Consider the following 12,036-nt stretch of genomic DNA (forward strand, 5'->3'; position numbering starts at 1 on the left):
TGACATTTCTTGTGACACCTGAAAAGAACTGCCCTCCCTGCCATGCAGAGCACCCGAAAAAAATAATTCCATAAATTGTGAATTGTGACACTGTGACAGGCCTCAGGCTTTCAGAAGACTGTGAGGAGGGCATGGAAGGAAGGTAGTCAGCCAGCCGCCCCAGCCGGCCTGAGAAGGCCCAGAGAGGCAACACAGCCCTCTGGGGTGACCGCACCCCGGGCGCATTTGGGTCTCCCCTTTCAGCTGCCTCTGCCTTCCAGGTGAAGCAGATCATGGAGGAGGCCGTCACACGGAAGTTTGTCCATGAGGACAGCAGCCACATCATCTCATTCTGTGGTGAGTTCGCAGCCCGTGGCCTTGAAAATGACTGCTTTCTCTGTGGGCTGCCTCAGGGGGAGTGGCATCCCCCCACGAGCGAGCATTCTGACACTGCTTCTTTTGCTCTGTGACTCCATAGTTATTTGTAGGTTCCCAAGGGGCTCCATTAGGGAATTTGGAAACATGGAAAAGTCTAGAGAAGAAATGAAGCATGACCTCTGCACCCCATGGGGAGTTAATCACTGTTGATGCCGGAGGGACTGACTGCCTTCCCCTCCTGTGGGCTTAGAGCATAGCGACTCATACCCGTAGTGATGCTGGTCTCTCATCTGACGAATGCCCTTTCCTCACCCTGCCTATGGCTGTTGCCAAATAAAGGGAGAGGATGGATGGGCTTTAAAAATATAGGGAATTAGGAGCCATCAACCCCCCTCCCCACCGAGGGATCACATCCAGCTGGCTCAGCAAAGGAGACAGGCCCGGGGCGGAGCCTGACTCAGACTTCTCTCCTCGAACCAACTGGGCTCAAAAAGTTTCCAGAAATAACCATGCTGCCAGGTTCTTACTGTATTTACTCCGCAGCTATAAACGTAGGTTTTGTGTGTCCCCCAAATCAGGATTCAGCTTCTAATCTGTGTGTTCATGTAAGTAGGGGTGTTTCTCCCTGAAAAACCTTTTTAATTTGTGACTGGAGTGTCTTGGGAGAAAGGACACGCTATAATTCCCCTCTCTCGGTCTTAGCCTCCTGCAGAGGCCCCAGTGAGGAGACCTAGCTGGCCCTTCAGCTTCATCCCCACGGCTGGGCACACCACCTATGGGAGTATACGCCGAGACCTGGGAGCCCGCTGGTGTCTGTTCAGTCCCTTTGCAGCCAGGCAGACCTGGGTTCAAATGCCTTCTCTGCTACTTGTTTTTTGGGTTACTTTGGCGAATTTTATTTTATTTTTTTAATGATTTTAATTTTATTTTTTAATGTGTTTGTTTAAATTACAGAGATAGGTATATTTGTGTACTTGCATTTGTATGTGTATATGTAGGGGTATATATATACACATTTATATGTATTTGTATACATGTATATATATATATATACACATAAATGTGAATTTGGGGATATTCTCACCTATTTTTTTTCTTTTGAACATCTCTCTTTGCAAAGAAAATAATAGTCATGCCCATTTCAGAATGTGTGGCCATATCTACCTATTAAAGACTTAGAGGAATAGAAAGTGCTAAAAATCATGATGGTCGTCTAACTTCAACCACTGTTTCAGGATGAGAGAAGAAATGTAATGGCACTGAATAAGACCTGCAGGGTCTCCCTGAGTTGTCTCTGATCCATTGTTCCTTATGGGCCATTGTCAGAAAGAATCAACCAAGACTCCAATGCCTAGATGATTAAATTGTTGCAGTAGAGACAAATGAAAAGTGTTGTGCGTATAAGCGAAAATGAAGCTGTGTAGAAGATGCTTACCTAGAATATTTTAAGCCCATAGGCAAATTAGACAATAGAGTGGAATCCATTTAAAGTCAAATAATTGCCAGGGCACCTGGCTGGCTCAGTTGGTAGGCACACGTCTCTTGATCTTGGGGTTGTGAGTTCAAACCTCATGTTGGGCATGGAGCGTACTTAAAAAATAATAATAATAACTTTTTTAAAAGCCAAGTAATTGCTAATAACAACAACAAAATACCCCAAGACAAGTAGTTGAACCAAAACTTCTCAGTATTTTTCCTGGTGCACAGCCTGACCTTGGCCAGGCTCTTTATCCTCGGACTGCTGGTGTTTTCCTTGTGTGGAGTGACAGCAACTAGAACACTCACTTCACAGGGTTTTTCTAACAGGATTAGGGAAGGTAAACTTCAACACTGGTTGACACCCAGCAGATACCCACTAAGAAGTAGCTCTTATAATAGACTCCCTTTTCCCATCAACACTGACTATGCTCCTGTTACATAGCAGAGTGAGCTCCCAGTCTGCTGTGTAAGATAGGGGCAGGAGAATACTTATTAGAAGCCTGCTGAAAGTACCAAAAAGAAGACTGGGGCCATCTGAATGGCCTACACAGGGACTGTTTTCCAGGAGGAAACACTAAGGCCCAGAGAGGGAAAACGATTTGCCTGAGGTCACATAGCAAGTTAGTGGTAGAGCACAGGTGACCACCCAGGGGAAACACAGATACTGGAAGACAATGACTGCATCCTCTCTTCAAATTTTTCATGGAAGCATAAGTGTTGTGAGCACACCTTGGGCTCAGGCCTGAGTTTGAATCCCAGCTCCCCCACTCATTTGCTAGGTTTGGGCACTTCAGCTTACTGCTTAGAGCCTCAGTTTTCACATCTGAAAAATGGGGATTTTTCCCCCTTTCTTGGCTGTGACAAAGGTAGAATGAGATGCATACTGTTCGCTCTTACTGGAATCACAGTAATGACGTTGGTGTGATTCTTTAACCCAGAGAAAGCTTGACAGTCCTGTGGTCCAGTCCCTCTTCCCTCACTGCCAGGAGTAATAACTCATGTTTCTAAAGCACTTTCTATGTGCCAGATTTTACATGAAATGCTTTCCATGCATTTTTTCTCACCTCGTTCTCTTTTTTAAAAGATTTTACTTATTTATTTGAGAGAGGGAGAGAAAGAACAGAGAAAGAAGAAGAAGCAGACTCCTCCTGAGCAGAGCGCCCTATGTGGCACTCAATCCCAGGACCCCAAGATCACCACCAGACTTGAAGGCAGATGCTTAACCAACTGGGCTGCCCAGGCATCCCTTTCCACCTCATTCTAAAAGCAACCTTTTAAGAGACTTGTTCATACTATCCCCATTTCACAAATGAAGAAACTGAGGCACAGGGAGGGTAAGTAGTTGCCCAAGGTCACACAACTGGTTAGTATCTGGGAGAGGACATTCAACACAGACAATCTGACCTTGGGCAGTGAGCATAGGTTAACTGCTAAGCTCTCTTGTTCCCTTTTGAGGGAGTGGAAGGTAGGGAGGCATATCTGCCTTTCCTTAAGAGCCTTTCACGAATTTTGTGATTCTGGGGCCTGCAGCTCTCCAAGGTGCCTCTGTGTGACTGGAGTTCTGAGCTGGGTGCAGGGGAGTGTGGGCAGGGCAGAGCCTGCTGACTGACCATTGTGTCCCTACAGCGGCTGTGGAGGCCTGCGTCCTGCATGGGCTGCGGCGCCGGGCAGCTGGTTTTCTGCGCAGCAACAAGATTGCAGCTCTCTTCATGAAAGTGGGCAAGAACTTCCCACCGGCCGAGGAGCTCAGCCGCAAGGTGCAGGACCTGGAGCAGCTGATCGAGAGCACGTGAGTGTGGAGCATGGGGTATGGTCCGGGCGGGCCTGCGGAGGATAGTCCATGCTCCTCCCTGAGCTCTGCAAGCACCCCTACCTCCTGGTACTCTCTCCAGTCTCCTTTCTGCTCCCCAAACCTGCCAGACTCTTTCCTATCCCAGGGCCTTTGCACATGCTGTACCCATCACCCAGTTCACACACCCCCATCTTCCATAGCTAGTTCCTTGTCATTCAGGCCTTCCCCCAGTTAAGGGTAAGTTCCAGCCTTCACCCCATTTATCTTTTAGATCATCCCCCTGTTTATATACTTCCCTGTGGTTATCACCACCTCTAATTATTCATTTATTTTTTTGCTTGATACTTGTCTGTCTCCCCCACTGGACTCTGAACTCCATGAGAACAGGCAACTAAAATCTGTTATTCCCCATTATGTCCCCAGTGCCTGGAGATTGCCCAGCACCCCAAATGCTCTAGAAATGATTGTTGAATGAGTAAGTGCCTCTTGGAACCCAGACCCCATTCTGAATGCAGGGAGAACAAAATTTAATGAAACTAATATGGTCACTGTCTGCATGGACCGCGTGTGACACTGAGGCAACCATTGAAGAGGAGCAGTGACTTCACTCATGCATCTCAAGGCTGATTGGCCTGAGTGTGTATATATGAGCGCCTTCCACCAGAGTCACCCCCAAAGTCCCAACTGTGCAGCCAAAGCCTCCATCTGGGGCCTGGTCAGGGATGACTGATAAGTTTCACCTCCAGTTCGTGTTACAGGCCACTGGAAAGACCTTGTTTTGAAAGATTCTGGAGCTGCTATTGGGTTTCATGGGAAAGAATGCATGAATCAATTAGCCATGTCTGTTCGAGGCAAGAGAAGGGAGAGAGAGGCACATAGGCCATGTTCGCCTTCTCTGCTGTGTGTGATCACTCCACATCACTGGATGGGAAATGGCCCTTGCCTTGCCTTCCAGGCCATGCCAGCTCAGTGCTTCTGGACAGAACTGCATGATGGCCAGCATGTGGCTTTGGTGTTGCCAACTCCTGTTTTGGAATCTGACTCCTCAGCCACATGGTCTTCAGGTGCCTTCCAATCCATCTACTAAATCCCCAGGTGTTTGCTGATAACTTTAAAGGGATGGATTTCCATGGGCCTTCCATAATATTGGGAGAGACTTTCTAATGGAGGAATTAGAGATACCCATGCCAGGTGGTAAGCAAGAGCCATTCATTCATTCATGCAGTCACTTATTCATGGTGGATAGAGGGGGAAAAGAAGGAGAGAGAAAGAGAGAAGGACAGAGGGGAAGAGAAGAGAAACATCACTGTAAGAATCTGGCTTGTCCATTAGCAGTTTATGAAAGTGTCTGTTCCACTGCAACTTTACGCTCACTGGGTATTGTGACTTTTTTCAGCTCTTTACCCACTTGCCAGGAGCAATAAGGGCTCCTGTTTTTTTAGTTGCCGTTCTTTCATTTCCTAGAGAGTTAGAACATTTCACCAGTTGCATATTGGTCCTGTGGGATTTCCTCTTTTGTGAATATTCATCCTCCTTCTTTACTGGCCTTGAAGGCGAAACCAGATCCAGGGCCTCCAGGAGAATGTGCGGAAGCTTCCGAAGCTGCCCAACCTGTCCCCACTCGCCATCAAGCACCTGTGGATTCGCACTGCCTTGTTTGAGAAGGTGCTGGACAAAATTGTGCATTACCTGGTGGAAAACAGCAGGTGAGCTGGAAAGACTAGACTCCTGGGTGTGCTCTGCCGCCACCTGCTGGGAATTGCAACCTATTACACAAAGCTTTATTTTCTGTCCCTTGATACATACTTGATTTGAAAGAGATTAAATAAAGGCTTTCTGGATGTTTGCCTCCAGATTAGCCTAGTATAGAACCTTGGGAAAATTCAGGTGCTTACTGTCAATGCAAAGTCTTCAGATTTGGAGTGGGATGTAGTATCTTGGTATCTGAGGCATCTTTCTTCTCCCATGAATTAAGCTACTGTCTTCTTGCTAACTATGGCCCTAGAGGAGTCATCTAGCTCCTAGGTCTCTGCTCTCATTTGGTAAATGGGACAGGGATTGCTGCCATTCTGGAGAAGGGGAAAGAAGGAGAGTTAGTAAGTACATATCATTTTAGAAATAATACCTTTTTACATTTTCTTTTCTAGCTCAGATCAAACTGGTGTAAAGATTTTAGAGCATGGGCCCTCTTGGCAAGCATTTACCCATCCATCCATCCATTCATTTATCCAGTAAATACTTAATGACTGCCTACCATGTGCCAGGCACTAACCTAGATGCTGGGGATGCATTCATCTCAACTGTCATGTTCAAAGCTTGAATGTTATGCTAAGGGCATGGGGCAGCCAGATGAATGAGGAGACTCTTCATGGCCAATACTCCCTTCCAGCCAGAGAGAGGGGGTGGAGAGAAGGAGGGAAGGAGAATATGAGGGAAGTATCTGAGAATCTCTGTATCTCTTGGTGTATGAAAGTGCTTATTTAACCACATCTTCACATGCAGTAGGTATTATGATCATCTTTTATTCTTAGCCTGTTTGCTAGGAAAATGTGCATGAAAGTGTAGAGCGAAGTGCTTCTTCTCATGAACCTCGTATTGTAGCAGGGAAAACAGGTAAGTGCTAATTGGGATAAGATATGATGAGTATTCCAAGTCAGGTGGGTGGTGTTTTATCTCCACTGGGTGGCTTGGGAAAGTGTCCTGGAAGACATGGCAGTTAAGCTTCTGTTTGAAGGACATGTAGGCTTTAGCCAATCAGATAAAGGGGGTGTGGGGAAAGAGTGATCCCAGCAGAGGGAACAGCTAGTGCAAAGGCAGGAGAGGAACTGGAAGAAATCCAGGCCTTGGAGTCCAATTAATCTCTTCATCTTCTTGTGACACATCTCTGCCCTGTGTAGAGACATGGGTTTAGAACCTAAATTCTGCTAAATTCCCAGGGCCTCTGTAAGTATTGCCTTTGGCATATGACCTTGTGCTTTCTCAATAAGTCAGTCAAAAGGAATTAGTGATTTATTTCAGCAATAATGCCAACCTCTTTCTTCATTAAACTTATTTTTTCAGATTCACATAGAAGCTGAAACATTAGAGTCTCTTCTACCCTAGGTGATAACATCCTCCATAACATAGTATAAGGACAAAAATAGGGGATTGCCATTGGTAAAATACTGTTAACCGAACAACTAACTTTATTTGGATTTTGCTAGTTTTTACATACACTCATTTTTTTCCCCTGTATTGTTCTATGGAATTTTAATACATGCATAGGCTTGTATAGCTGACACCACAGTCAGGAACAGAACTGTTCCAATGAAACCTGTCACTGCAGAGGATCTCCCTTGGGCCACCCTTGATGGTCACATCTTGCTCCCAGTCCTACCTGCTATTTTTCAAGGCAGTATTCCCAAGGTTCATGATCAGGTAACTGTGCTGAATTTTGGAATGGAAACTGAGCGGCAGAGTGGAAAGTGTCTTGACACCTTATCTTCAGCCAAAATGTATAAGCTTGCTGCTGAGCGTGTACAGGGCAGGTCAATTCTGCTTCAGCCAATATTCTGGTGGACAGAAGATTCCTCTGGGATAAAATAACCATGATGTTGCCGCCATTTCATGAGAACTTCCTGGAGACAGGGTCTGTGCTGTTGCTGTACAAGCAGGCCTAATTTAATCCTCCCAACAACTGGCTAGGTGAGTTTCGTCGTTCTTCCCATTTTGCAGCTAAGGACACTGAAGCTCAGAGAAGGTAGTCAGTCACCTGCCCAGGTGGGTAAGTGACTTCCGCCACAGCAAGGGCGGAAATGGCCGAGCCTGGCACCCCCTGGGTGTGTCTCCTGCCTCCCTCCCGATCCTGTGGTCTTCACCTCCTGCTGTAGGCTGGGTGTAGCCTACAGCCACCTGCTGTGTGGCCTCCAACAGGTCACTTTCCCTCCCTGAGCCTGAGACCTCTCAGGAGGGTAGAACAAGGTTTTTATCAACTCTAGAATTCTATTTCTAGATGGTATGAGTTAGCAAAGAATTAGAAGCCACTTCACAACAACTCAAACAAAGAAATGAAAAGCAAAACAGCAGGAACATTGTATTGCCTATATCACAAGCTATTGGGAAGAGCCAGGAGTCAGCAGGCGCTCATGAGCACATCAGGCGGCCATCACCTACGTGGGCTTTCTGGGCAGGAAGTCCTGTTAATACAGCTTTTCAGTGCACACAACAGCTAAAAGGCATCTTGCTGCCTCATTAGAAGGGCAGACAACATCCAAGCCCCTAAGCGATTTGCCGTCTGAAATGGAAGATGCGGCAGAAGTCGATAGAACCAGCCAGGAGCCACTTTGGTTTTTGTTGTTGTTGTTGTTTGTTTGTTTTTTATTTTTTTAAAAGATTTTATTTATTTATTTGACAGAGAGAGAGGGAACACAAGCAGGGGGAGTAGGAGACAGAGAAGTAGGCTTCCTGCTGCATAGGGAGCGTGATGTGGGGCTCGGACCCAGGACCGTGCGATCCTGACCTGAGTTTAAGGCAGATGCTTAACGACCGAGTCACCCAAGGCCCCCGCAGGAACCACTTTGTAATCGTTACTCCTGTTACTCTCATTCCAGCCATTCCATGCAAAGCACAGTGCTAAGTGCCTCACATCTGTTGTCTCTCTCAAAAGGCTTTCCAACAGCCCTCTGACATCTATTTTTATTACACCCATTTTACAGATGGGGTATCTGAGGCTCAGAGAGGTGACCAGAGGGAGACCCAACACAGTCCACTTTTAACCAGTAGGTCAGAGTTGATTGTGCACTCTCTGTTGGTCGCCATCCAAACCTGTCTGTCCTTTTCTCTTGCTAGTAAGTACTACGAGAAGGAGGCCCTCCTGATGGACCCCGTGGATGGCCCCATCCTTGCATCTTTGTTGGGTAAGTGGTCCAGTGCTCTGAATTTCATCTGGGTCTCTGGGTTCTGCTCACTATTGTATTCAAAGGGCCTCTCTCATTGCCCTCCAGCCTCCTCCACCAAAACGTACCTGTTCCCTGGCTCTGGCTCCCAGGGTCTAGTACTGGCCTCTCCTTAGGAAGACCCTGGAGGTACTCACTGGCTGGAGGGGAGAAGTGATAAAATTGGTGGCCCATGGTGGGGGAAGGTGGACCGTCCGGGACTCTAGAGTCCCAGCCCCCATATGCTCCGCAGTGGGGCCCTGTGCCCTAGAGTACACCAAGATGAAGACTGCAGATCACTTCTGGACTGACCCCTCGGCAGACGAGCTCGTGCAGAGACACCGCATCCACAGCTCGCACCTGCGGCAGGACTCACCCACCAAGCGGCCAGCCCTCTGTGTGAGTAAGGGTGGGCTGTGGAGCCCTGGGAAGCAGTTGGGCTGGGTTCCAGACTAGGTGGGGAGGTGGGGAACGAGTGGGACTCTGAGGGTTACCCTAGGCGTCACCCTCCATCTCCTCTCACACTGCCAGATCCAGAAAAGGCATTCGAGTGGCAGCATGGACGACCGACCATCCCTTTCTGCCCGTGACTATGTGGAGTCCCTGCATCAGAACTCCAGGGCCACACTGCTCTATGGCAAGAACAACGTTCTGGTTCAGCCGGTGAGAGAGATGTTGGGCCCGGGTCTTCTGGGGTTGGGGGTGTCCATCTTTAAGTTACAGAGCAGAAGTTCCCTCTGGCTCCAGGTTGCTCATCCATTCATTCATATACCTACCCACACACCTGTGTTTTCATTCATCTGCCAGTACTCCATTTCTCCATCCATTCATCCCTGTGACAACATTTTCTTCTATCCATCCATCCATGCATCCATCCATTCATGCATCCATTCATCCAACTGTTCATTCTTCCATCTTTATATCCATCCATTCAGTCATTCATCCATCCATCTACCCACATACCTGTCTCTTCATTCATCTACTAGTAGTCCATCTCTCTGTCCATTCATCCATATGACATTTCCTTCTATCCATCCATCCACGCATCCATCCATCCATCTTTATATCCATCCATCTACCCCTCTTTTTTTTTTTTTAAGATTATTTATTTATTTATTTGACACACAGAGAGAAAGATCGCAAGTAGGCAGAGACACAGGCAGAAAGAGAGGAAGGGAAGCAGGCTCCCTGCTGAGCAGAGAGCCCAATGCGGGGCTCAATCCCAGGACCCTGGGATCATGACTGGAGCTGCAGGCAGAGGCTATAACCCACTGAGCCACCCAGGTGCCCCTATCTACCCGTCTTTACAGCCATCTGTCAACCCATCTTTACAGCTATCTGTCCATCCATCCTTATATCCACCCATTCGTATATCCATCCATCAACTGTTCATCCATCCATCCATCTTTACATCTATCCATTCAGTAATTCATCTATGCATTCACTGTCTCTTCATTCGTCTAACAGTACTCCCAACTCTCTATCCATTCAACCATATGACAACATTTCCTTCTGTCTATCCATCCATCCACATAGCTATTTACCCATCTTTATATCCATCCATCAACCCATCTTTGCATCTATCTCTTCATCCATCCATCTTTATATCCATCCATCCGTCCATCCATCCTTGTATCCATCCATCCTTGTATCCATCCATTCAGTCATCCATCTATCCATCTATCCATCCATTCATCCCTCTATCCATTTACCAGTCTTTACATGTCTCTCCATCCATCCACCTACCCATCTTTATGTGCATCCACCCATTCATCCATCCATCTATCCAACTCTTGGTCCTTTTATCTTCCAGTCCATCTCTCCACCCCCCTGTCCACCCAGCTGCCTATCCATCCATTCTCTCTTGTTATCACTCATTCATTCAGAAGATATTTATCCTAAACCTACTATGAATTAGATGCTTAGGATATCAAGATAAATATCTTCATGGTTAATACTTATGGAGCACTTCCCATATGTCAGACACCATGCTAAGTTCTTTTAACTGTACTGACTCATTTAAAGCTCACAACAACCATTTGAGGCAAGGAGTCTTATCGAAGGTGAGAACACTGAGGTGTGCACAGTGGGGAGGAAGGGATAAAGTTGCTTTGAATTCAGGCTGTCTGCTATGAGAGTTCAGGCTGTCATTTATCATTCACCTTCTATGCCCAGGACTGGTCCAGGTCCCAGAGATGGGAGGTGAGCAAGACGCATGAGGCCCCTGCCCTCAAGCAATAGATATCCCCTTTGAATCAGTGTGATGTTTGGACTCAGTTTGGAGGAAGAGGAGGGAGAGCTGTTGGCTACTCCAGCTCTGAGGTCACAGTTGTGACCACCAGGTGACCCTGAGCAAGTCACTTCTCCTCTGAGCCTTAGTATCAACATCCCAGTGGGTACAAGATCCTATCTCCTCAGATCTAAGAAGCTGTGAACTTAAGACATCCCATTTTTTAAACACAACCATCAGGAAGGAAAGTGCTATTAAGTTCTATAAAATGTTTTCTCACTACTTGGAAATTTCATTTTACACTTTTTGAAAGAGCTCTTTGAGACTTATTTGGACATTTTTTTTTTTTTAAATCATACATTATACTTGTAACTACACACAAGGAAACATAATTTTTTTAAAAGATTTATTTATTTGACAGAGAGAGGGGCAGAAATAGTGACAGAGAGAGAGCACAAGCAGATGGAGCAGCAGGCAGAGGGAGAGCAGGCTCCCCACTGAGCAGAGAGCCCAATGCGAAGCTCGATCCTAGGATCCTAGGATCATAACCTGAGCCAAAGGCAGAGGCTTAACCCACTGAGCCACCCAGGCGCCCCTTAATCTTCATGTCACTTTTTGACTGAGAGACATTGCTGTCTATATTTTTCCACCAAATATTGTCTTCTGTTCCATCAAAAGAAGGGGTCAACAAACTATATAGCCATGGGCTAAATGCAGTGCTCTGCCTGTTTTTGCCAATAAAGCTTTATTGTAACCCAGCCATGCCCATGACGTATTGTGTAGGGCTGCTCTCAGGCTATAAGGGAGAGTGGACTGGTTACCACAGAGCCTATATGGCTCCCAGAGCCCCCAGTTTTCCCCTATCTGAGCCTTTGTAGGAAGTTTGCAGACTTCTGATCGAGAGTGTCAGAGGTTTGCAAATATGTGCACTTGGTTGTTGCTTTACGAGAGAATCTGGAACTGTGGGCATCTGTGCAGCCATGACTAGTGTGTCTGCTTGGCCAATATCACATCAGTGCCCTTTTGCTCTGTTGCCCGTCTTTCTGCACAATCACTTTTTGATTCAAAGATGAATCAGTCTAATCTTTATAAAGACATTTAAAATAACACTGTACTCCACACATGAAGTAACAATCACGCTCAGAATTGAATGGAGGGGTGCCCAAGTGGCTCCGTCAGTGAGGCATCTGCCTTCTGCTCAGGTCATGATCCCAGGGTCCTGGAATAGAGCCCCGTGTCAGGCTTCCTGCTCAGCGGGAAGCCTG

The 12,036-nt window shown here is 46.7% G+C and overlaps 1 protein-coding gene across 8 annotated transcripts in view; it reads left to right on the forward strand.

The window, feature by feature from the left end:
* Window positions 1-12,036, forward strand: part of SGSM1 (small G protein signaling modulator 1) — an 89,516-nt gene that overhangs the window by 30,379 nt on the left and 47,101 nt on the right. For 7 of the 8 annotated variants that reach the window (XR_006607169.1, XM_045081474.1, XM_045081477.1 and 4 more), the window contains 6 exons: window positions 261-336; window positions 3,463-3,625; window positions 5,182-5,334; window positions 8,456-8,523; window positions 8,795-8,940; window positions 9,073-9,204. Coding sequence is in view for 7 of the 8 variants with exons in the window: in XM_045081474.1 (XP_044937409.1) it covers window positions 261-336; window positions 3,463-3,625; window positions 5,182-5,334; window positions 8,456-8,523; window positions 8,795-8,940; window positions 9,073-9,204 (738 nt within the window). In the remaining variant the exon portion in view is untranslated. Of the gene's footprint in view, window positions 1-260; window positions 337-3,462; window positions 3,626-5,181; window positions 7,313-8,455; window positions 8,524-8,794; window positions 8,941-9,072; window positions 9,205-12,036 lie in introns of those variants that run through there. The other variant, XM_045081479.1, reaches the window with a different exon arrangement.

The sequence above is a fragment of the Mustela putorius genome, unplaced genomic scaffold (genome assembly GCF_011764305.1).
Source record: "Mustela putorius furo isolate JIRA1106 unplaced genomic scaffold, ASM1176430v1.1 tig00000578_pilon_pilon_pilon, whole genome shotgun sequence".
Taxonomy (NCBI): domain Eukaryota; kingdom Metazoa; phylum Chordata; class Mammalia; order Carnivora; family Mustelidae; genus Mustela; species Mustela putorius.